General features: G+C 32.0%; 1 protein-coding gene across 2 annotated transcripts in view; it reads right to left on the bottom strand.

The window, feature by feature from the left end:
* LOC118192441 (aldehyde dehydrogenase, dimeric NADP-preferring-like) overlaps window positions 1–27,909 on the bottom strand; it is a 150,528-nt gene that overhangs the window by 97,195 nt on the left and 25,424 nt on the right. For both annotated transcript variants that reach the window (XM_085818520.1, XM_035363407.2), the window contains exons 2-4: window positions 12,550–12,600; window positions 5,327–5,470; window positions 789–884 (exon numbers count right to left, since the gene is read on the bottom strand). In XM_085818520.1, the coding sequence (XP_085674646.1) occupies window positions 789–884; window positions 5,327–5,470; window positions 12,550–12,567 (258 nt within the window). In that variant the 5' untranslated portion in view covers window positions 12,568–12,600. The remainder of the gene's footprint in view (window positions 1–788; window positions 885–5,326; window positions 5,471–12,549; window positions 12,601–27,909) is intronic.

The following is a 27,909-nucleotide window of genomic DNA, read 5'->3' as shown; positions in this document are numbered from 1 at the left end:
TTATTTTTACTACCACAAGATTACAAAAATTTACTTAATAAAGAAATGTTATACAGTGAAGCGATCTACACATGAGTTTAAGGCAGAAAACTAAGAATATTGAAAAAGTGGATTAAAAACACATTGTCTGCGTTTTATTTATTTTGGGGAATGAAACAGAATTACTTGGGAGCTGATTCAGAGAGCTTAAAAATTGAAGCAACTGAGAAATTTTATGACCCAATGATGCAATAAAACATTCAAATGAACAGATATTTGATGTAATTTTTATGCTTACTTCTAATGTAGAAATGTTAAATTTGTTGTTAAACACGATTTTATTCTACAGTTTCCCAATCAACTCCTCAGTTTAAAGTGTGGAATGTTAATTATAACATAGCAAATGCACTCAAGTTCCTATTTATTTTAGGTTTAAATCAATATGCGTGCATTATATTTATTTCCTATTTAATGCACTGAATAACCACACTTTTACAGTAAAATTTTAAAGTCAGATTTATATATATATATATATATATATAATATTGTATGATCTTAAATTCATTTAGTGCGAAAACAAGTTACTACTACTTGCGCAATTGCTGCAAAGTAAGTTAATAATAATTTATTTCCTAAACAATTGATTATATATATATTTGAAAAATTCTTATTATTCTTCATATTTAAGAAATACTAGGGAAATTTTCAAAAATTATAACAAGAAGTCTTTCACGTGTTTTATATCTCTTCAATAAAAACGACAGTTGTAAATTATATATTAAAGCAGAATGCGCTGAAAAAATACTTACAGGTTCTGGTTGAGCCCATTTATGTATTTTGTAGAGGACGCCTTTAATTTGATTTTTTGTAGTTTCTACTTCAGCTAATAACGCTTCGGTTAGAGGCTGTATAGAAAAATATATTAAAATGACTAAAATTAGTATTCTAACACTTGCATAATTAAAATTTACTGAAGAAGTTTAGTATACTGAGAATTAACAACAATTAAAACTTTAAATAAAAGCATTTTAAACCTCTTTAATTCTCTTGTTTAATTTAGAATTTACAAGAAATTTCTAATTAGAAAAATCTCATTTGAATTCGTGTGAATAAATCTTAATTGAAGCTAAAATTGTGTGAACATGTATTTGCATTAAAATTTATTAATCGAATTCAGTGTATCCAAGAAAATTTTAACTGGAGTTAATATCAATGAAATTATTGATATTTAAATATTAAATATTTATTATTTTTTTACTAGAATTCTACTATTTAGTACTAAGCACTTCGGTAGTTTACCATTATCAAATAGATAAGATTTCGTCTTCTAGAAGTAGAATTTTACGATTCAAAATATAGAAATTCGATATTATTAAGGCCTAATTAATTTCCATGAAAACACTTGTATGAATTACATTTGTTTCTTTAATTTCTTCAAACTTCCGGATTTTCTAAAATTATAAGATTAATGTCTTATAACTGGTATATTAGTTAACGCATTAGAATGTTTTATTTTTCTATTTTTTCTAAAATACAAGTTTTGTATGTAAGCTACCTTCTTTAAAAATTTCAAAACAGTAGTGATAGATTTTTTTTTTTTTTTTTTTTTTTTTTTTTTTTTTAAGTGTGTGCGGTTAACATAAAAATTATTTGAAGAAAAACCAACCATTTTAAATATAGGTTAAAGACTTAGCATAAAATTTTGGCTATAAGACAATCATACAGAAATAAGGTATGAATAAATGCCCTTTCTGATTTCAAAATTTTACTATAGCTCAATATTTACATCGAGATTTAAAAAAAAAAATACATACGAAGAAAAAGAAAAAATTCAAAAAGTTCTTATGTGATAATCATTCTTAATATGTACTACGCAAATTCGGTCAGATGGAATGTTGCTTCATACTGAAAACGCACTTGTCCATAAAGGTCTCCTCATCATCTAACTTGCCGAGAAATCAGCAGCACAAATCATAATACTTGTCACTGTCCATAGATTTTTAGTTTTGCTCAGTTCTAACATCCAATAGTTTATTTAATAGTTCAGATTTAGTGTCTAGTGAATTTAGATTGTGTATCCAAGATAGCCGAAGCCGAAAGATTTTCCGAAGAATTTTCCAGATAATCGATTTTATGGCGCCACACTGCACAGAATTTCATTCAGTACTAGATTATAATTAATACTCGTAAAACTATTAAGATTTCTTTTTTTAGTATGGTTTATATATACATCAATGCATTTTTAATTACCTGCGAGTAATTTATGTGTTGAAAGTGGACAAAATGTTTATAGAACAACCTGTATTTTCTAATTCAGACAAAAATAACTAATACAAAAAATATGCAAACACGTTCGCGCACACAATTGTAATCTTATTTTTAATAGCTACTTGAACCTTTTATTTGTTTCACCTTATGTTTCATATAAAAGGAAAACTAAAAGAGCATTAATACTGATGCGAAGAATTAATTTAGCTAAGAGTAAAGCATTTTTAAGCCCCGCGGTTTCAATGCAAAACACCCTGAAAGGGATTAACATAATATTTTTCAATTAATCAAGATTAAAAACTATTCCCTCACGAAAAAAATATTTTAACATTTTTATATTTATTATCCCTTGTATGAATAAAATAATAACATTAATAGATTTAAAAAAAGGAAAAGCAGATTCAAAATTACTTGCAAACGTATGGAAAAAAGAATCTCTTTCTCTATCTTTTTTTAAAACTAAAGCTAACAGTTTTTTAAAGGTATTATTATAAATAGCCAAAATATAAGCCAAATTATGATTTTTCAGGTGTGATTCATTTGTTTAATAAAATATACAAACTGCATATTTAATTGTTTCTCCTTCCTCTCAACGAAAAAATATGATGTTTTTTTATAATTTATTTAAAGAAAAAGAAATCCTTGTGCATCACAAAGTATCACACGAAACTTAGAAATCGTAAGTAAAAAGAAGGCAAAATTGTAAGTAATAACATCAATTTTCAATAATACAATGAAATTATACACAAAGAAAAAACACACACACAGAGTAAATACAAAAGCATAAAAATATATAAAGAAATCATTTACAATGTTTAAAATAAATGTCAACAAAATCGTTAAAAGCTCAGTAGGCCGAAGCTGGAGATACAAAATCATAACATTTCGGCGGCCAATGAATTCCAATTAATTTTAATCTGCATTTCAATAGATTTCTTGCTTTATCAAGCAATGGGCAGTTAAACAGGAGGTGGAAAACACTTTGCTGAATGCTAAAATATTCAGTGGACGGATCAAGTGAATTATCTCGGAGTCACGCTTGACAAAAAACTCACTTTTCGGCAACATTTACACGAAACTGCCAGGAAATCCACTATCTCAATAGCTACTATGCGTCCTCTCCTCGGCAGACATAACAATCCGACTATCAACAATAAACTTGCTTTATACAAGTCCATCCTTAGACCTACTTTACTTTACGCCAGTCCGGTACACGCCGCTAAAACTCACATAAAAAAGATCCAAGTTATTCAAAATAGAACCCTTCGTGAAATTATTAATGCACCCTGGTTCATCCCAAATTCATATATTCACAGAGATCTTCAAATTGATACTATACAAAATTATATCCAAAAACTTGCAACAATTTTTTTCATTTCTGTACTATTACATCCAAACAGCTGTATCAGTTCTTTGCGATGCTCACCTTTTCCTAGAGAAAAACACAAATATCCTTTGGATATTTTGTTAATTATTTGAAGTACTTACTACCTTATTGATCCAACTTTTTTTCACATTGCTTGTCTATTTTCATTCATTGCATCTTTCTTCGCCGACTGATGGCAGCTAAGTGAAATATCCCATTCTACCATCTTGATTCTTCTTATCATCCTTTTGTTGTTCCAGACATTCTTTTATCTGATGCAGAGTAAAAGCGCGCTGTCACTCTCTTTCCATTCGACACAAGTCAAGAATGCTAAGATTGCAATAACACAAATTGGAAGACGTGGCTTAAACCGTTGAAGATAAACATTAAACTTACCATGTCCAAACAAAAATTGCGTAACTTTAATAAAATTGAGCAACAAGTCCTTACTTTTCAGTCTTTCAAAAATAGTTGGGAAGAATGTTTTTGTAACAGATCCCTTATCAGAAGAGATATAATCACAGTTCCATTGCTCAATTATTTTAGTTTTGAATGTTTTTTTGAAATAAGATTTTGGAATATTTACATCAACATTAATGTAATTTTTAGTAATGTAAAAATACCAGGATTTGGTGTTTTGTCCCCAAATATTAGCTCAAGCTAATATTCGCTCACCTGGACTAGTCTCAACACATTTGCTCTGATTTTAAGCTTTCAGACTGTATGTCACTCATTTTTAACCGAAATTTGACAAAGATTAAACATGACATGATAAACTGAAAAGTATCTGAAGAAATGATGAGTTGACTATACAACAGATAACCCGATAAACAGAAATGGCGAAATTTGTGGTGTGCTGCCAAACACTTTTGTGTTACAAGATCCGTGAGCATAAAAATTGCTATCAACTGAAATGTAGTATTACAAGGAGACTTTTCTTATTTGTTAACTTATAATGGATTTTTTATAACAAAAATACTATTTCAATTTTTCTTTTTAATTTTATGCGAAATCATCTGAGGAATATTTGTTGTTGGAGTTTCTAATCCTCTTGACCTGAATATGTAGCCAGATCAGGGGTCCACGAATTTTATTGTGCCAAGAAGCAAAGATTTGCGCCTGTGGTTGGTTTAGACCTGGGACCCGTAACAGGCAACATTGTGAATCTAAGGAATACAGAAATCCTCATTACTTCTGTTTATAAATAACAACGAAATTACTTCATAGAAGTGACTATTCAAATGGCAGATATTATATTAACAAAGTTTCTTGCATTAAGATTATCAACTTTTAAAGAAGCATGCTAGCGATCTCGATCTCTATACATAAAAGAATTTACTATTACAACTACAAAAGATATCAGATATTAAACCGGGTGGCTGGAAACCCTGCATTGATTTTCGCTGCCACCATAATTTGACTTATTTACTTATCTTTTGTGCAATGGTAAATGCTGTCATAAAAATTTCAGCAGAGTTTTTCTGTAGAGAGTGAGTAGATGCATAAGATCGAATATAAAAAATAACACTTGTTGTTAAAACGAATTCGAGTTTAAATTAATGCTACAACGATCTGCAATCCGCAGAAGAAATTCTATGATATTTCGAATTGATTGCTGGTTATATTCTCGCCATACTATATGCTTCAGGATAATTTCAGATTATATATATAAATATATTATAACTCTATAACTAAAAGAGGTTTTAGACTTACCTTTCTCAAATCTTTTCGAATAGCATCCACTAATTCGTCGCCGTGTTCTTCTAATAATCTATAAAACGCTTTCAGTTGGCTTACCCGAAAATCGAGAGGTATCGTCAGTTGTTTATTAAAGGAATTTCTTGCTGTTTTTACAACCTATAAAAGTAACATTATCGAAGAAACATTTCAAAATACGTATTCATTATTGTTTATTATACTGAAAGCACAACATGGAACAAAGAACATTTAAAAAGTATCATCCAGTTAATTTATGTTAAAATAACACGCCGAACAAATATTAATTTAGAATTCAAATAACAAAAATAAGTATTATATTTGCAAATTTTCACACGACTAGTTTCGATGGTTTTACCGAACCATCATCCTCAGCTGCCAAAGCGCAAATGAATATGTATCATCCATTTATAACAGGTATGTTTCAATGATACTATTTTTAATACACAATGCGGAAAAGTTAATTTTTGTTGATTAGGTTAAGTAATAAAAACGTTAAAATTATCGACAAAAGTTGATGATTATTAATAAGCCCAAAAGCAAGAATTTTCGCAGTTCATTTAAAAATCTCTAGTTTGGAATTTAATATTCCTGCATTCCAGAATGTCCGGATTTGAGATTTTTGCGCCGCATATAACTTAGTCCTGAACGTTGTCAAAGAATAAAGAACCGATATTTTCCTACGTCCTATTATAGTTGTGTGTGTAATTATGGCAAAGCCTCGAGGGCTATCTGCCTAAGAGGAGGGATGCCTTCGTGGAGGACGTTCTAAGGGAAACTGGCTCGTATACACGTTACACATGGGGAAAACCACGAAAACGCCCATGCAGCCAGCCCGTTCGCGGGATTCGAACCTCGGACCGAACTACCAGTGTTCAGGGACTTTACCGCTCGGCCGCTGGTGGGCCCCTATTATAGTTAGGTCTATTCTCAAAAAGTTAACGTAAGATGTTCATGAAAATAAAGATCACTGTGCAGACTGGGGTATATTATATAATTTGGATCATTTGAACATTGGTCCTTAACAAGATATTCATAAAATCTTCAGAAACTGTTTCGCCCTATAGAGTAATTTTCACATGATCTTTGAGAGTAGAAGCAAAAGTATCTGGGAAGTAACGGAGATTATTCTATGAAAATCACTTAGAGCACACACACTATTTTTTTAAGCATTTTCAGTGATTCAGAACTTCATCAACATTGAGTTCTGATAATAAAAATTTCAATTTTTCTTTTCGCTACCCCTGTTCAAGATTAAAAGCATTATAAAATACATTTTTGTATCTGCAAAATGCATACAGAGCAGGTTTAATTTAAATTTAAACGTATGATTAATGTAAGTTTCTTCTTCGTACAAATGTTGTTTACTTTTTTGTAGAAGGGCTGTTTACTTCTTTGATCAAATGCAGTTAAGTTTGCTGTTCGTTTTCGTAAGTTCATCACTGTCTCGAAAAATTACTAAATATTTTGTTCATATTTATGAAACTTTTAGTAAAACATACGGACACCATTAATCGAAATCGAAGTTTCGTAATGATGTTTTTGATTATAATGTCCAGGAGTACTAATGGCAGCAAAACATATTCGTACTGCATTGAATCAGGAAGTTCTGTCTATAGTGATGCAAATAAATATCTATAGAAATGCAAATAAATACCTGTAGTGATGCAAATAAATGTACTAGTGTACTTTAAACATGTTGAAACAGATTTAAATCTATTGAATGTAAAACTGAGGCGCTACATTTGGTTGATTCTTTCGCCTTCAAGATATTCTGACGTCAGTAAGGTGCAGTAGAGAACAGAATTATAATCATTTGAATGAGGCTATGATCTATTACACTCCTAAAAGAGCTTCACATAAGTATTAAGAAGTTTATTTTTGATAAAGATAGTTTCATCGGTAAAGATATTTAGAGAGGTTATTTAAAATGGCCTCCTTCTCTATAATTCCATCACCTTCGCATCGATATTTCTCTATGGCGTTGTCAGGATTACATATTATTTTCCTCTCTCCAGACTTTAACCTAAACAGAGTTACTTTCCAAAGAAAATATAGGCTCGTCATTAAGCGTAAGTAGGCTTTATTCCGGGAAATGGTTCTTAACCAGGCTAAGATTCTCCTCTAAAAGGAAAGCTTTAGGGCAGAATGCGGTCAGTCCTTTATTTAGCTATTAGATATTTATATTTAGTTTAGGAATATTAAAAAAAAAAAAAAAAAAAACTTTTGGTATTTATCAATATTGTCAACACTTTTTATTGTTTAATTTATGAAATGCATTAAAAATAATCTAAATCCAAATAAATGTATGTATGCATTTTTCGAGTTTTGGAAAGGAGGGAGGAGAGAGAACGCATGAGGTAAAACAGTCTGAGAGCCACTGCTCTAGTGAACAGCAATCAACTCCAATCACGATGTTCTCAGCATCGTTCTAACCAAGCACTTTTCGAAACTTGAATTTAACGGGAGACAAATTATTGGTCCTTTCTCATAGACTTCTTTAATAAAGCTATTCGCTCACAGTGTTTCATTATATTCAAGATCTTATGTTTATAATTAATTCCCTTACAATCTGTGAAAAAACTTATAGCTTAGAAAAAACTTAAATGGTCTGAGATGCAGTTGTGGTATATTTTCGTCCTTGGCCTGAGCATTGAGATTCATCACTGGTGTGTCTGCATTATTTCCATGTTACTAAAAAGACACTTTTCGTATTTAAATAACTGTATACCTTTTTCTGTTTTAGTCTAGCTTCTAGCCTCTCGAAAGCAAGTCTTTTTAGATAGTTAAATATTTTGTCTAAGATACATTTCATTATCCATACTTGATGTTGAGTGGCATATTCTCTATTAACATGACAGAGTGTAATGCTTCAACAATTCGCAGATTATTACACAGTATCGGACCCTTTTAAATTATTCAGTGACATTGACATTATACTACCATATATATAATTTTGTAGGCTCGGACAGTAGTACCAGTATTATATTCATTTCTGTGAAAGTTTCTTTAATTTTTCACAACAGTGTGTTAATAGCAATACGTTCTCAGTCATTTTTGGTTTAATGAGACAATGTCTTGCGCGAATGATGTACAAAATATTAAATTACTGTAATACTGAAGCAATACAGGGTCACCTTTATCGATATAAAGTTATTGATCCGGTTATCATATCATTGCCTCGGATGAGTTTGAATCATGGAAAAAGGTAGCTATTTGTAAATGTATAATGTGCTTGTGGCAATAAAATACCATCCAATAGAAAGTCCCACAATGAGATCTAGTAGAAAAGGAAACTCTTGAAGCCGTTCCTGAGCCTATTCTTCCTAAACTCAGCTGGGTAAACTCGTACTTTACCTATAAAGTACTTTTGCGAGCGTAAGGTTCGTAATAGTTTGAATGCACACAGGTCCGATAGGTTGGTGAAATTTATTTTATCAAAAGAAACGCGTCAGAGTTCTGGAACTTTCCACGGAAATACTCATACAAGTGTTCCCAGTACCATACAGTACAGTCAGTATTTACACTTCAAACTACTAAGAATGTTAAACACAACGCAATGCAAAGCACATCTAAAGAGCGAAGCTAACCCACAGATATCTCAGAACTCCGAACTCACACTGAACGAAATGTTCACAACAATTGAGGAACTGATGCTTTCTCCGGTCTCACACAGTTTTTATCCGGCCGCTGAGTTATTTTTAGTACGTTTTGCTTCTCGAAATTACTAGGAGGCATGTGAAGGCTGAATAAAGTTATAGTTACACAAAGCATCAATTACAGTTATTCAGTTACAGCATCTGTTACATTTCTACAGGAACCGGACCAAATGGTAGCCAATTTTGGCGACTTTGGGTGATTTCTTGCCAAATGTGGCGACAAAATTAGTGGCCAAAACCGTTAACTCAGTGTTAAATAGGCTTGCCTCTGTACTCTTATTTTTCCGGCAAAGCGTCATTTCTATCAGCTTTTCATGTTACAGGAAAATACAACAACTTCACATATAACTTGAGTAAAAGTATCTGTCTTGTGTACAATATTCGTGACAGTACCCACGATCGTAGCCAACTACAGGCACTATCTCTTTCTCTTAGCCCCAATGAATTTGTGGAGCTGCTTTGGATTGTGTTTTGATCATAAGAATTGCTAACAAGTAATTTAGAAACTGAAACAGAATTTTACTTTTAAACAAGAAGGTAAATTTTATTACCATAATGGATTCTTACCATCATCTAACTAAAAGCTCGAGCAAAATTCAAAAACCGAGCGATAAAAATAACAGCAATAAAAAAAGGGAGAGAAAGCTTCGGGTGAATAGCACATATTATTTTTCCTTCTTAGCAACAGAAGAATATTTCTGAGTGAATCAAATTTCTGCTATTTCTGTTCTAAACCACTTCTGAAAGTTCGTATCTTGTATAATTTAATTAATAAAAAGTAAAACTAGTTAATAAATATGACGACTTTAATTTGTGTTAGGCGTAGTGTTCCTAAAATCTTAGAACTGCATAGAAAAAAAAATACCATATTACTTTGAATTTAAGCCACTATAAGATTTTAATATGGGGAAAAAGAAAAAAAAAAAAAAAAAAAAACAGCCGTCCTCGAATTTAAGCTCAATAGGATTTAAAAATGGCGAAACAAGGAAAAATTATAATAAACATGGGAAATAAGGAACATTTTTATGTACTTAAATAGGTTTCAATATAAATATAATAAACTACATAATTTACTGAGAAATTTTTACACGTACAATATATTAAAATATTCTTTTAAAATGTAATCCTATTTTTATGCACCCTATTTATAATGTTTAAAAATCTGAATAAGAAATGAGTCTTAAATTCTAAGTGATGCAGTTATTATTTAAATTTCTTCAAACATACAAGGGATACTGCTCATCATTAGGAGCAACGAGTTGAGATCAAAGCTCTTAAATAACCATATTTTCAACGTAATTATTTTTGGTAATGATTTCAAATATTAAGTTATAAGAATACCCTTCAAGTGTAGATAGCTCATAAATAATGAAATTAAAAAAGCCGTAAATGAGTATCTAAAAGTTTATTTGATTTTATAACTTTCACAAAGGAAAGAAAAATTATAATTAGATATATTCTTATAGTATGTGCTTGAATGGTAATTTAGTTGACAACATTCCTTCTTGGCCGGAAATACTCTTATCGAAAAGCAAAACCAGTTGGCAAAAACTACTTAAATTGGCTTTAGATGCAACTCTTGAACTCAGGAACATTTCAGGAGAAAATGTATGTCAGAAGAAAGTAGAACAATTGCAAGCTGTATTGCTACTTTGTTTTCACGTGCTTAAACACGTGCATCGATCTCTACAGACGGTATTACCTCAGTTTAGATTCTTTAAACTGGTTTCAATCAGTTTGTTTCACGCTAAACATGCCAAGAGCTCAAATGGAAACCAGGGTTCTCTGAAACGAAACTAGTGATATATAAGGGAAAGTTGAAAATTTCGCCTTCTGATGCAAGATCATTTGTTTCTGTGGAAAAAGGCAACGGTCATCGTTGCCCTTTTAATAATACGGATTGATAAACCTTATTACTAAAAGCGAGATTAATAATTCAAAGTTTATCATCAAGAATTCTGTAATGGAAGAAAACTAACAGTAAATTTATTTTGGTCAGCTGAAACAGAAAAAGATCACTTCTACTTTCAGTATCATATTTCAGATAATTGTTTTTAATAATTAGTTTTTAAAATCCTTAATATTTCTTATAGTACATTACACTTGTATCCTCGCATAGTGAATTTAAAAGCTGTATAAAAAAATGCTTCTGTAACATAAAAACAAAAAAATGTTGGATCTAGTCGTAACTTTTGCACTTTGATTTTAATCGTAACTTTTGCACCAGAAGTCACAATAAAATGAATGTAAGACGCAAAAGTTCCACAAATTTTGCTATGATGAAGGAAAAAAAAAAAGTTTTTCACATGGCGATATAAGTGTATAATGTCTCACGGTATGGGGGCACCTTGAAATACTGCTGAGCTAAAATTCCCTGAGAGACGTTTGGATCTGCCCCTGGGAAGATCTCTATTAAAACTGCAACAGAGCTGGATAGTTTCACTTGTAAAATGTCTATAAAAAGCACAGGAAAACGAGAGGCGCTGTTCCTTGCCTTTTGCTCATGATGAAAATTCGTGGACATAATCGGGTTAAGATTTAAATCAGGAGGATTAGTAGCAACAACTCCAAGATAGGCAGAAATAAATGCACATTCATCGGAGCATTTTATCCATTCATGCAACATTTTTATATTGGTGATTTTAAATTTTCTTTTGTAGGAATCAATCCCGAATAGTATTCCAAACTACTGTACATAAAACACCTTTGTGGAATGGGAGTATTGTAACTGTAAATGTGAGTTTACAAAAAATGCATATAGAGATTTTATATTATTTTATTATTAAATTGGATTTCTTCGTTAGATTTTAAAATACTTGCATTTATTATGATTAGTTTTAGGTTAATTAAAAATTTGTAGTGACTGATCACAGAAAGGAACTAAGGCTAATGCAAAATACACTTAATCAACTGAAAATATTCGACAAAAAATATCTAAAAGTATAATACTTAAATATATTTACATTAACGATTTATAAAAAAATATTTAGATTAGCAGTTTGCGAAAAAAAGGGACATTATCTAGTTTTCCATTGCTATTTTAAAATAATACAGACTTTCTGAGATACTATTCTCTGTTCTTTTATTTATCCATTCAGAAATAACATTTTTGCAATTCCAGATATTGTTAACAAAATGTGTTAAAACAAAATGCAGCAATTTATTATTATTATTTATAATTGTAGCAGATGAATATCACCAGTCACACAAGATTAACAATTTTGAATTCAGTTTGATCAAATCTTCTGTTTCCGTTACATAAGAAGAAATTTTCAGAATGTAAATGCTTATCTTTAATACTTAAAATACTTTAATACTTTTCGCTTTCGTCAAATGTTCTTCACCCATATGAAATTTTAACAAAAAATACCCGATGAGGAAAAAAGTAGAGAATCATTTAGTTTAATTATAATTCTCAAATTTAAGCTTTCATATGATGAGCTTAATGAGACGAAATTATTTACTCATTAAAATTTAGTAAATAGAAACAAATTGTTTAAAAAGGTATTGTTATTAGTCTTATGTCCGATACGGAAACAAGCAAGAATATTAGACACTTACCTCCGAATAGTTTGCCATTCTACTTTTCGATTTGCTAGATGGTGCTTCACTCTGTGAGGCAGAAAAATATGCTTATTTAAAAAGACAGGAAATTTTTTATAAAGTAACATTTATCGACGCAGAACATTCAAACGGAAAGAATGCAAATAATTCAAAAAGAAGGAGGAAAATTCACTAAGTGTGCATTGTCTAGAAATATCCTTATTATATTAAATATTATCTATCCTATTACTAAAACAATAGGAAAAAATTCAAACTTCTTCAATTTTTTCAAATTAAATCTAATATTTACTTTTATTAACCTATTCTAAAAACGTGATGTTTCAGTCTGATGACATAGAAATATCCTCATATTAGACGTACTTATTTTCAAAACGATCAGTAAATAATATAATTTAGCAAAAGTACCATCCCAATTTATTCATTAATTTATTCCAAAAATTATTTTTAACATTATTTTTGCTTTTTGAATTTAGAAAATTCTAGTAAAAGTAATTTGCCGATATGATAATCGCTCCTTAACTTGTTCATAAAAGTTCTCGAAACTTTCTAAATAAGTTTATTGCTGTTGATAATCTATAATACTGGCCTAAAAATTAATTCATCAGAGCCAGAAATTATCCAATACGGTCCAAAGCTAAAGATTTTACTGTACTGATAGACGATAATGCATGAGAGCAAGTAAATATGAGAAAAGCTGCACTGCACTGTGAATTTTATATAGGCTGTCCAACATTTACTATCACTCAATATAAAATTTTTCGACTTTTAAATAATGCAACAGCTGTTACAAAACACACTCCTATAAATACTGAATCTTGATCCTTTTCCAAGATAGCAAGGGGGCCCACCAGCGGCCGAGCGGTAAAGTCGCTGAACACTGGTAGTTCGGTCCGAGGTTCGAATCCCGCGAACGGGCCGGCTGCATGGGTGTTTTCGTGGTTTTCCCCATGTGTAACGTGTATACGAGCCAGTTTCCCTTAGAAAGTCCTCCACGAAAGGCATCCCTCCCCTTAGGCAGATAGCCCTAGTGTGCTTTGCCGTAATTAAATACACACACACCAAGATAGCACCAAGACGTTACAAGATAGCAAGACACACACCAAGACGTTACAAGATAGCAAGAGCTTACAGATAAGTATACAGCGCTTAAGAGATGAGAGCTGACAGAAAAGCAATAGGATGATTCTACTTCGCACACAAGAATACATACCGAAAGAAAGAAACCAAATTTTCAGCCCAAATTTCTTATGTAATTGAAAGGCACCATGCCTGCTAAACCTTTAACAGATGTCGCCCTGTTGCCCCAATCCCGTCTGAAAACTATCTTAAGTCTCATGTCTTATCAGAATAGGCTAAGACTATTTTGATAATATTGTCTGTCGACAATAGGCAGATGCAGAGTGCATTTTTTTTTTTTTAGTCACAGAAATACGCATTCCTAATATGAGTTTTCAAGTTCATAATCTGTTTTTTTTTTTTTTTTTTTTTTTTCCAAAGAGGATTATGTCTTCTTAACCTTCAAGTGTCGATACGATTGCGGACGGTAAACCGACAGCTGTACAGCTGCTTACCGACAAGGAATTTAGCGAGGAAGTCCAATTACTCAACAAAATAATCAGCAAACAGCATGTTTAACCTACAATTCATTTAGACACGTTTAACTGACAGACTAAATGACCTATCGGCTAAGTGTCATGGTTAAGTACCATGCCTATTTTGATGCGACATGAGACACGTTTAATTGACAGACTAAATTACCTAATAAGTGTCATTATATATGTGTAAAGTTTTTGCCAAAATATACGCGCCGTCAACTAAACGTGTTATCCCCTAAACACGTTGTTGCATAAATGTTCTGTTGGCTAAATGTCTTGTCCGTTAAACATGCTGTCGGCCAGTGGCGTAGCTAGGGTGGGACAAAGGGTCCGGGCTGTCCCCGGGCGCAGTGTCCAGGGGGCGCCAAATTGATGGTACGAAATTCTAGAATGAAATGTTTTCCATTCGTGGCACACATAGAGGGGCGCAAAATTTTTAGTTGTCCCCGGGCGCTGAAAACCCCAGTTACGCCTCTGCTGTCGGCTAAAGGCACATATCCGGTAAACGGAAATGTCAGCTAAATGTCCTATCGGCAAAGTGTCACGGACCCGTATCGATGTTAAAGTTTTCTCTACCAGTTATTATCAAGCTTCATCAAATAACAGGAAAATTCACGATTTTATTACTGTAACACCTGAGCAACCAGCTAATAATTTGCGTCTAGTTTTTAAAATATGTTTTGGTTCAATGTGCTTTCAGTTGTATACACTAATGTTGAATATGCGAACAAGCATAATGTTTTCCACTTTTAATGCAATATTCGGTAACTTACACGAAGCATTTTTAAACTGGCTTTCTATTAAATGATTATGCCTAGCTATAAGATAGTAGTAAGATTTCTGGATCATGTTAAGGAAGGCTAAATTAAGCTTAATGCTCGATAAGTTAAATGTATAAGATACTTTATCGACTTAATGATATCTTCAACTTACTGTGGGTAAGAGAGAAAAAGCAACTGTGTAAATTTGAAACATCAGTTCTGCTACTTCTTTTGACGCATGATTTAATACTTTTCATTAATATATCCATTAAAATAAAATATTATTGCAGTACTAAACTGGATAAAAAATGTTAAAGCAATTTTAGCAAATAAACCTTTATTTGGTTGTCAAAGATGTGCATTTTAAAAAAACCATAAGTTGAGTTTTTATCGACGTATTTGCTCACAAAGATATCGATTAATCATATTCTCCTATTCTTAAGATACTAGATAATATTTTTAGGCTGCAAAATAAACATAAATCAACAGGAAGAATTTTTCTTAAACTATTAATTATTCTGTACAGAAACTTGTAATTATAAAACTAAAAACTAGATCCTTGTAAAAAGTTAAGCGACTTATCATCCGTCTTATACTTAGAAAGAAGTCTGTGAAATCCAAGATAAAGTTGCGAATTATCTGTTATGCACTTGAAAAACACGTTGCTAGTTTCAGCGTCTGCAGTGTTCCCGAATATTGATAATTTTGTATCAACCATGAAGTCGAAATCTTCGCATTAAAATTATTTTTTCTTTTCACTTATATTATTTAAGAATATTATTTTAGATTATATTTTATATTTTCAAAGATTTTATGGTGGAGTTTATATGAAACGACAGAGATATTAATTAATTAAGATGTGTTCTCTTTTTGTATTTTCAGATAATTCCTAAAGTGCTCCGGTCCAACTAATATTTCTAAGTTCCAATCCGGCCAATAGTCTTGTCAAAGCTGCACACGCCTACTCTAAGAGCTGTGCGATAAATAGTAGAAAGGTTAACGGTCGATGCCATAAAATTCTCTCCTAACTTCAAAATCTCTGTTTTATATGCACATTAATTAATTTGAATCCTGGTGCGAGCCGCTGAAAGTAGAAGAGGCAGTAAATATTAAGATAGTGCATTAGTAAAAAAAAATTCTATTTTAAGAAACATATGCACTCACTTATCAACTAAAAACACTAGGATTGAAAACTTTGTATGAATACAACTGTTTTTTTCTGACACTTTTATGACTTTGATGGAAAGGATATCATCAAAAAATATATTAACTAATTCTGTTCACGAGAGAAGAGGATTTTTTTCATTAACAAAGGCAAGAGATACGCAAGAAAACCAGTTTCAGCTATTATTTCTCTGTTGGTGTGTAATGGATTATTTTTATTCGTTGTGAATGCTTCTGTGATAAGTAAATAATCTTTAAGCACAAAAAAAAATTAACTCTGGAATTTCTAAACTTTCCTTAATAATCACAAAAAGCTGCAACCTGAAAGATTCAGATTGATGAAAGATTCAGATTCAGAAAATGGAAACCAGGGTTCACTGAAACGAAACTAGTGATATATAAGGAAAGTCGAAAGTTTCACCTTTCCTTAAAATCTCAGACCACAAATGGTTTACCATTTAAGTTTAAAAAATTAAAAATGCATTGAAAATGTATAAAAGGAAAAAGAAATTGCAGTCTTATTTTCATTATGGTGCTACTTTGGTAGACGGTTGCACGGATTTTGGCGATTTTTTGGCGAGTAATACAACTTATGGTAAACCCACTGCTAGATAAGTTATTTATGGTAACCGATACTTTGTTGTCATTTTATTTAAAAAATAATGTGTTTTATTGTGCATAAATTCCGTCATTAAATATTATTTATGGCTTCTAAATATTAAAAATCAATTTAATTTTGCATTTTTATTTGAAATAATTTTTTTTTTTTTTTTTGTTTATCATATTCTATGAAATTTTATGTTGTGGATGATGTAATCAATGACGTCACCTTACTTTAAAAGTAATTGGTTTTAATATGTATAAATTTAATCTAATGTTTTAAACATATTTATGGCTGTTAAATATTAAAATACAATTTAATTTTGCATTTTTTTAAAATGATTTTATTATGTATGAATTTTTAAACAAATTTAATTCTAGGCGTGATGTAATAAGCTCTCTGATTGGTCATAGAATATTTGTGCATTAACGAGCTGTAATCAGCTCCCTGATTGGTTACTGAAAATTTGTGCATTTCCGCGCCATTTTAAAATTTAATTCCTTTCTTGGAATTCCTTCAAAGATGTCTCTCTCTAAAATGAATGTTGTTATTGGTAAGTACCAAGAATTATTGGTATCGGAATCAAAAAATTGTCCTTTGAGACCTTATTTTGGCCAGCCTGGCTTTCCTAATCAAAGATTTGTTTACAAATTGTTACAAGGGTCAGAGGAAATTTATTTTAAGTTTTTGGAAGAAACCTCGCTAATTGCTTCTTCAATGAAGTGCGAGAAATGTGGATCACAGATGAAGATGGTTAAAAGAGCCGATTCTAAGGATGGCCGTATATAGTATTGTGGTCACGGTGGAAGAAATAATCGTTGTAACGGTAAAAAAAGTATTAGACATTCCTCCTTTTTTACGGGCAGTAAACTTCCAATTGCTGTCATTTTAGCTCTAGTGTACGAAATATTCATGGGTTCTTCATACGATAGAATTCAATGTGAGCTCGGTATTTTTTCAGAAGCTGTAGCCGACTGGCGCAGTTATGTAACCGACGTTTTAATTAATTTTGTAGAAACTAAAAGGGAGAAGATCGGAGGGCCAGGGAAAATCGTGGAGATTGATGAGTCTAAAATCGGGAAACGAAAGTTTAACAAGGGTCGATTCGTTGAAGGGCAGTGGGTTTTTGGGGGAATAGAGCGCGAATCAAGTCGCTGTTTTTTAGTTGCTGTGCCAGACAGAACAGCGGATACTCTTCTCGCTTTAATTAAGGATTGGATCGAACCGGGAACCCAGATTATTTCGGACTGCTGGAAAGCTTATGACTGTTTGAGCGAAGAAGGTTTTAATCACTTGCAAGTTAACCATTCGCTCCATTTCGTAGATCCTGAAACCAGAGCTCATACTAACACAGTTGAAAGACAATGGCGTGACTTCCAAAATTCTTTGCCGGTTTACAATCGTCGAGGAGATTTTGAAGGATACATAGCCTGGTATTTGTTTAGGAAAATTTGCTCTGCATTGAATGAGCATCCATATGTTAAATTTCTCGAAATTATTAGAGACATAGACTGGGAAGATTGGCATGTACTTAAGGGAGGGGCGGTTAAAGGATCTTCGAAATCTTAAAAACAATACCTATTATTGGATTTTTTTTTTCAAATTTTTTTGTTATTTTTAATCTTCATGATTTTTTTTTTCAATTTGGCTCTAAATTGCTTTATCTATTTATAAATTTTTTTTTAAATTTTTTTATTCCTGCCCTTGATATTACATTTTTCAAATTTTTTTCATTGATATCTAAATTATGATTCCGATTTTTTTTGTGGTACTTATCAATAAACAACAGATTAAATGATTGAAGAAAAATGTAAGTACATATTTTTCTTTTATTTTATAATTGTATACTTCAATTTTTGTTAAAAAAATTCATACACTATTTTTAAAAATTGCTGAGATAATTATTGTCACATATATTTTAATGTTAATTATATTCTATACAACGTATTTTAAAGTATTTGAATTTAATAATATTCTAATTCTTTTAAATGTCGGATGATTGTTTTAATACGATATTCAATTTCAGTAATAATTTAATCTAATTAAACGTTGGCACAATGTTTTTATAGCGGTGTTTTTATTCTCTTCTTTGCTATATGAAAGTAATAACCAAACCAAAACCGAAAGTAATAACCTTACTTTAGTATTTTACACTCATAGTAAATGTATTTATTTACACTTGCCTGCCATCTTAAAAAACGGCATTTTCAACAAAAAATTAATCCATTACTTCTAACGATATTTATTTATTTTTTTTTTTTTTTTTAAGTTTCGAATACTTTACTATGCATGAAAACAGCGTTTTTCAAGATGGCTGACGTTTGTAAAAATCGCGCCAACAATTGCGCCAACGTAAATCGCCAAAAATCCGTGCAACCGTCTAACAAAGTAGCACCTTCATTATATTAGATTAATGCATGAAACAATTTTACGTTAAGACGTTACTATAGGCTTATTGGTCCCTCATAAAGTATTAAGTATTAGGCAAAAAATTATAACATAACATCTTGTCTCTCTTATTAAATAATCCATAATCTGTATATATGTACGTATGTATGTTCCTCACCTTACGTAGAAACGGCAACACCTAAAGCCACAAATTTTAAACGCAAATAATCCTCCACCCGAGCATGGGCATTCAAAATTTCGATCATTTTTTTTTTTTTTTTTTTTCAAATTTTATTTATTTCGCATTTTGTGCGAATTTAATGAGATTAACAAATTTAGCGACTTCAAAGCAATGTGTTACCACTCTGTAAAGCGTAAAATATTTAAGTTTCCAATTAAATCAGACAACTCAGGAATTTAAAAAGAAATGTATGGCCACTCCGCAAAGAATAAGATATTTGTGTTTTAGATTTAATAATTAAAAAAAGCGATTTAAAAAAGTGTATTGTCACTGCTCAATGTAAGATCTTCTTTGTCTTTCAGCGAAGAGTAAAATATTTAATTTTGCTTTCAAATTTAATCTGCCTGTTACTGATAAACAAATGCAATAATCTCTGTTCTTTGTTATTACTAAAGACAGATCTTGTCTTATAAATTATGCACTTTATTATTTAAGTAACCAGCTGGGCTCATGAAATTCCACAAGAAGGACTCAATAAAAACATCACGCAATTTTTCCTTTTTACATTAATTGTTACAGGCGGCTAGCCAGGCCAGAGGCTAACATTTCAAATGCGTTATTCAAGATGACAAAGCAAAATGGTAAGGAAAAACTTAAAATATTATTTCATCGTAAATTAATACTTCCTGGGGACTTACGCATTTATTTGTTAAAGAAAAAGCTTAATTATTAACTATGCATTTATTTCTTCGAATCACTTGCCTACCACATTCACAATACATATTTCTACCCCCACCCATAGTCAATACTTTTATCTTGCTAGGATACCAAACTCTGAAGATAAATAAAAATACCCAAAAGTTTTCCTTGGAGAGAGAAACCGTTATCACAGTATTGCAATGCGTATTATGGAAACACTAAACATTATTTTCTTTCCTTCAGTGTTAATAAATGATATAGCAATTGTGTAATAACAATATTATTTCAAAGAAAAATAAATATGCCAAGAGGAGTTATCAAGTCTTCTATTAGATGTTTCCAGACATTCAATGCAATTCTCCAGTGAACAAAAGAACTGAAAAGCAATTTGAAAGGCAAATGAATGCAAGGACATATGCAAATGTTTACTAAATCTTTAATGAATATAATATTAAGTCCCAGACAAAATATTTATCAACATGGGTAATTTTTTGAGTCAATTTAGGTTTCTAGTTATAGTATCATTGACTTAGAAAAGTATTTTAAACAAATTAGCTCAAAAGAAATAGACAGATTAAATGTTTATAAATAGAAAAGGGTTTGTTTTTATCAAAACTCATAAAAAACCACCAAAGGTGCTATTAGTCTTGAAACTCGTTTTTGTCCATATAACTTTTGAACTAGAATCCCTTTTCAAATTGTTGCCACGAAATGTTATTATTTCGTATTACAATTTCAACCTTGAAATAGTATTATTCTCAAAATATTAAGTAATGAAGAATGTATATGCATTTATGCATGTATGTTCCTTGCATTATGTAAAAAACAAAATGTAAGTAACATAGAACTAACAAAATTTTAAAACGCGCAATCCTCCACCCAACATGGGTATTTCCGTAGCCCGAATTTTGAAATTCGAGTTTCTTTTTGATTTATTTTATATTTTGCACAAATTTAACAAATTGTTTAACAAGCAACATTGCTCGAAATAAACATTTTTGTCTCCAACACGCCAGACTGTTGTTATTCAGCAAAAAGTGATACATTTATCTTTAAATTTTAATCCACCTATTCAGCTATTTGAAAGCAATGCGTTACCATTACTGACTTAAATAGAGTACTTATCTCCACGAATAGCGTGTTGCCATTCAGGAAAGAGTAAGATATTTAACTTTCAAATTTAATCTTTCTCCTACTGAGTAGCAAACCAAGTGATTGAATCGTTATAAACATAGTTCTTAAAAATACTTGTTCTGCTTTTCAGTTTGATTAATTTAGATAAAAAGTACATTTAAATCATGAGATGCCTAGTTAGAAATATTAAATATTTTTATGAAATGATACTGCTGGACTCAGTAAAATCATTATATACATTTTTTTTTCTTTTTAAGGTCACACTATGAGGCTGCTGGCCGTTCAAACGGCTGATTTTCAAAGAAATGATAATAACGAATATTAAAACCAATATATACGACAACCGTTCACACTCTATCAGGAATTCTAAATATATGCTGTTTTTAAATGTTTTTTTATTGTGTAATTGAATTTTAAATGGCGTAAATGAGAAGAGAACGAAACTTAACAATAAAGGTAAAAAGAGAAAAAAAATTGTGTTAGTAGGAGTGAGTGCAAGAGCAGATTGGTCAATTGCAATGCTCATCGAGAGCATGAAAAACGTTAACAAAAATACTGGGCTGCAACATTAAAATTTGAATTCTTTCAGATTTTCTTTCTATGGCTCGTAATTAGGTGGAAAATGCAAAGATAGATAATGCAATATGCAAAGATAATCTGCCTCCAGAACATGGCTTTGGCATGTTGCCCAAGGTCGGTTTACTTAATTATGGCAAAGCACTCGAGGGCTACCTGCCTAAGCGGAAGGATGCCTTACTTGCTCATATACATGTTACACATAGGGAAACTACGAAAATGCCCATGCAGCCAGCCCCGCTGGGATTCGAGCCCGGACCGAACTACCAGCGGTCAATGATTTTACCGCTCGGCTGTTGATGAGCTCATTTTGAAAAAGAAATCCGGGTTTGATGAAATGTGAGTTCTTCTTATGGGAATGTATCAAGAACAGAGTTTGTATTCCTTCCCATCTTACAAGTTCGAACAATCTTAAAAAAATATATCACAACAGTTGTTTTAGCTGTTGACATGGACATGCTGAAATGTGTTTGAGAGGAACTTGTCTATCTCATTCGAAAAGGATCACACATAAAACATTTATAACTTAGCCATGTAAACTTCAGGACATAATTCTTCTAGCCGTGTAAGTATTCCAACAATTCTATTAAAATTTTTGTTTCCGCAAAATTTTAGACTGACCCTGCATATATGAAATAAAGCCATCTACTCGCCGAAATGTTTTAAATCAAGTAAGATACGGGACATCCGTGTACCAGTTCTAGCATAATTAAATAGAAGTTCTTAGAAAAACAATTCAAGAAATTAAAAGAAGTATAAAGAGAGGAGAAAAAATGACTGAGAAAAGTACGGAAAAATAAAAACGAGTTTCGAAGAAAGGGAATTGCATAATAAGTTTCAGACATAACCCCTTGTTTTTGTAACTGCGGAGTGCAATCAGTTCTACATCATTTTCCTCCAATCCTCGAGGCTTAACCGAGCGTGAAAGCACCGCATACATACTAACCTGATTTATTTAGAAAAAGCGGGATTTGGATTACGTATCTAGTTATAAGAAGCCTAACGGTAGTATTTTCGTAAAGATTTCGCAGCAAATAAAATCAATGAAAAATACTGATATTGCAGACAAATATTTATTCGTGTTCAGTAATCACGTCGCAAGAATTCGGTGCCATTTTCCACTCGTCGCAGCACATGCCCATTCTAAGTCAAATAAAACTGAACCATAGTCATACAGCATAGTTTAGCCATACAAGATTTTGTGACATTATGGACAAACTAAATATAATCCGATCTAAGAATGATGCCATAAATTTATGTAACTATTTCTGTATGTGTATGTAATAATTTATGGCATAATTTAACGTAAGAAATTCTAAGTGCGTCGTTTTCTATTTGTGACTATCTTTGACAGAATGGGAGAACCTGGTGACTTTTAACGAAATATTGCTAAATTTTCTAAAATTACGAAGCCAAAAGAAATTTTATGATATAAACATGTAAAATGTAGACACAAAAATTAGGAATGGGAGGAGAAAAACTCTTCAAGTTTGTATAAAAATATGAGAGTTTTATTCTTAATGAACGAGTTTGTTTTCCATTAATAAGCAATTTTAGTATTACATTCTGTGCGAGTTTTGCTTGTTTCTGCCTCGAAACATCTGACTTTAAGAATATTTTGGAATGACTATTATTCCTTTTTTGGGAGGAGGAGGGATTACAATGACGTACATAGGTGCAGGACGCCTTTAGTGCGCCTTTATTGCGTGTTCCACGCTTTCTCTGGATTTATATGCGTCTAGAATAGCAACTCAGCCTAAATCTGCTCTTATCCGTAAAGAATACTCGATCGCATTAATTATCTGCCCAATACTGGTATTCTCTGCACCGCAAATAACGCCCTCTGCGATGAGCAAGCTTTAATGGTATACACCATATAGTTCGTCGTGCAAACGGACCACCACTGTGAAGCCTCCTTGCCACGGTAAAACGCGATATCTGTCATCCAGTTACCTGTCCATGTGTCTTGAGATTTCTCTTATCGTCTGCCGCCTGTTCCTTCATGCCTATAGGGCAATGTACCGGTCTTCCTTTGCCGTAGTTGCTCGTGGACGACCTCTGTTGAAACGTCAGAGAGCTGTTCCTGTAGTTTGAAATGCTCTTCAAAGTTGTGAAATGATGCTATGAGCAGTCCCGAACTACGCAGCGATACTTGTCGCACTTCAATCTCCTCAATCCTTCCCATGATTCAACCTCCGTTAAAATAATCCAGATGCCGTCCAACAGATTGATTGTTCAGATTTCACACTGAGGCAGCAACTTGACATCGTTTAAACGGATATACGGCTTGCAATAAGCTTCCCAGAAATACTGAGCTCACACTGTCAACGAACTTTACATCCTTCCGACACTCTCCCACTACGTTTAGCTACATATATGCGCATGTACTAATGTATCTGACCCTAGTCGATCTCCTGATTGGCCTTTCAGTCTGATCTACCTTCTTCGTTCCACTGACTAGCTAATCTTTCAACTTCGTTCTTAATTTCTCCACACCAGTGTCCACGAAACCAGCTATTGCATCGGTTTTCAAGAGTGTGAGGCAAGTTGTTCTCGCGAGCAGCGATGTCCCAATGGAGAGACACATATAAAAGACTAAATCTGATAATTATGTTGAAAAGACGATCATAGAATTCTGCAGCTTACTGGTTCTGATTTTTGCAATGGTAAAAACAGAAAAAGAAGTTGCTTCCTACATTTACATATTCTCTTTATAAAATCCTGTAGCTCCTGAAGAGAGAAGATTTTATGAGCTTATTTTCATCAAATTATAATTAAGGTTACGTTTATGTAAACAAAATTTGAATTTCCTTTTATTTCTGTTAATAGAAAATGATACTGATCAAGAAGTAAAATCGAATGACTTCATGAAAGATTTCGCCTGACGAAAGGCATGTAGAATTTATTTATAATAGGTTACAAGAGTGAAAATGAAGTTTATTAGTTAATTAAATTAAATATATTTTGATTGGAAATATTAATATATTTAATCATCTGAAGGACTAAAGTGCTTGATCTAGACTGGGAACGATGGCACCTATAAAACTACTGCTAATATACCAGAAAAATATTGTGCATGTTTTTATAGCGATATAAGTTTGTGAGTTATATACATATGTATGATCTTTTCTGTTAAGAAGGTAATTTATTTGGCAGATTTTGCCTTGCAATCAGTTACATCTACCTTAACACTAATACTAATATAGTAGTCAGTATGTTTTTTTAAACTTTATATCAGTTATAAAAATTCTAAATTTTTACCCGTCTTTCATGGTGAGAGTTCTTTGTTTTCCTATAACTTTAGAGATAAGAAAAACGATGTAGAACTAATCATTTCTTGTAAATTATTTAACAAATCATTTGCACTTAATAAACTTTGATCAAATAAAATTTAATAATACCGAGTTATTGAAAACTGAATAAAAAGCACATCCAATTTGCAGCTACTAATTTTGCTTAAACTTCTTATCCTGCCATTATTATTTGATTATAGAAATGAATAATTTATAATTTATAACTGACTAATTGAACAAAATACTGAAAACTTTATTTACAAAAATGTATGACCTCTTTTCTTCATTAGTTTAATTTATTTTAATAGCCTATGAAGAAAGGTTATACGTGTTAGAATTAAATTCTAGGCGAAGAAATCACTTATGTGTTAATTATATTTCATTTAACCACTAACCTACCTAAAAATGTATTTACAAGTTTTTAAAACTATAAACAAATCATTAATTATGTTTTAGCCATATTTATTGGGAAAATAATATAAATGGCGAAGTGATTAAAATTACAGCTCGGTTAGACTTGCAGAACAAGAAGAAATCAACATTTTGTGTAGCTGTTATGGATGGCAAGAACTGCTGCGATATGCTTCGGCATTGAAAGAAAGAAACTTTGGACGTGTGCTTGGTTAATCTCAGTCCATGTTATACTCACAGATGGTAAAGTTCATCTGGTGTAGCTAAGGAAGATGTGTGACTGTGCCACTCTTTTGCCAGTCATAGACTAGACAAATAAAATAGCAGCCGGGCAATCTAGTGAATGATAAAAAAACTGTTACGTATCACGTGCTGTCGAGCACTACCTTGTTGAAATTTGCCCCAGGCAAGCTTTGAGTGTGAAGAAGGGCATGAAGCGTTAAGTAGGAGCGGGAGGAAAATCCAGTAGCAGTACAAAACTGTAATTCCAGGTGACAAATCAGTATAGCAATACATAATGCAAGGGTCATAAGTCGGTGCACCGGACTTGGGTACATCCATCTTGTTGTAGATAAAATTGTGCTTGGTCTGAAAAGGTAATTTCGTACCATTTTTTTGTCCATATCCGGCATTGCATACCATTCATTTGCATACCATATGTCTGTCGTGTATAGTCAACGCTACTCTGCAGACATCGTCGAACTGTCATGCTCCTGATAGACCTCTCGTCTCGTTTAGTGGTGCAAAGAGGCTGGGGCAGTCATTCCTTTTATTCAATTCTATCGCCCTGCACCCACTTCGATCAGCATGGCCTGATTTTGTCCAAAGCAAGAATTAATTTCTGAGAAAGATAATCTGCAGTCTCTATGAGCCACAATTTTTTTTCTGTAAAACTCAGAAATTGTTCGATTAATTGCTTTTTTTGGGGGGACGAGGTATATTAAAGCTCCTCATGTAAAACAGCAGCGGTAAAACACACAATTCCAATGCAAAATAGCCTTCTATTCTTCCTTTTTATGATGCTTTTAAGTGTCGTTACTGAAGCTTATCCCCGACAATGCTAATACTTTGCATGTGCTACCGAGATCTGATGCAATTTTCAAGCCTATTGGAGGCTTCCTTGGTGTCTTTATTTTAGATCAGCAGAAATATATTTGTTTTTTGTGTACAAGTACAAGTGACGGGTGCCTCTACCATACTGGTTAATCAGTGCAGCACCTAGTCCACCATTAACTAAAGCAGGCCCAGATGTCAGGGGGCACACTGGCCTCGCCGATTTAGTATGCATTGATTATATTTATAAATACAGTGTCTTATACGTCGTTCATGTTTTTTGCATACAGGAAAATTTTGCATTTCGGTATTAAAAAATTTCAGTTATAATTGAACAATACTATAAAAGAAATTTCGTACAAATTACACATGAAGCATAGGTTCTTAGTTAAATAATAAAAAATAAATTAAAATGAAGTTTTAAAAAATTACGCTATTTAAAGAAAATTAAAAATTTTTGAATCCAGTAGATATATCAACGCTGTTTTACTATGAAATAAAATACTACCATACTAATATACTACCTACTATCTTAATTTATTTTCTCGCGTATCTCCCTCCTAGACGTTTAACACCATATTCTGAAAATTTAAAAAATATTCGAGTTTTTTTTTCCTGTACTCAATGCGTTCAGAGAACGAACTCCCAAAAATTTTTAAATTGATTCGTTTAGGTAGCATTTCTTATTTTAACTAACAAATTCTCTCACACTAACTGCAAAGGTCAGGCCAAACCTTTCCATTCTGAGATTTGAACTTTTTGCCAGCCTAATACAAGGATCGATCAATTACAACGAAGTGAACAATAACTCACATTTAATCTAAGATTTTGCTGAGACAGCTGCGCATTCGCCTTCTCTAGTTATTTATGGATGATCTGAGGCCTAAGGAATAGTAAAGATATCAATAAGAATTGGCCAGATTCAAATTACAGGGAAGTAAAGAAAAATGAAATATTGTAATGTTCATGCTGCTAGGTATTCTTATTGGAATTTAGGGTGGTTTGTTTTGGGGAGGGAGAAATAATATTAATAATATTGCGATAGCTACTTGTAATCTTTCTATGATTACTTTTCATTTGTTATATTGTTACTGTAATTACGTCTTTCGCACATTAAATTATTCGCATACTTTTCCCCTTTCAATTTCCGGACGATAAAGTTAGTAAAAAAAGGGGGAAATACTCTAGGAAATACGGTAATTAAAATTTGTTCACAGATTTTTCTGTCGGATTCAAACTCAGAAACTATGTTGGTTACTTTATTCTTGAATTTCACATTTTCAAGAAATTAGTTTACCAATGTAACTCCGCAAGCATAACCATTACCATTCATAAAAATAAAATAAAAAAGATGCATCTCTGCACAGGCTTATCCAAAGTCTTTAGGACTTTCTCTCGAGCATTACTCAGAAATAATTTTTTGAAATCTGTTATAAATGTTTCTATACCATGAACAATTCACTGACACCGATTCCATTGTCCGATGTTTAGCGAAAAGCTT

This window comes from Stegodyphus dumicola, chromosome 6 (genome assembly GCF_044657685.1).
Source record: "Stegodyphus dumicola isolate Sdum_Otavi_A_Nest chromosome 6, ASM4465768v1".
Taxonomy (NCBI): domain Eukaryota; kingdom Metazoa; phylum Arthropoda; class Arachnida; order Araneae; family Eresidae; genus Stegodyphus; species Stegodyphus dumicola.
This window is presented reverse-complemented; position numbering and strand designations above follow the sequence as displayed.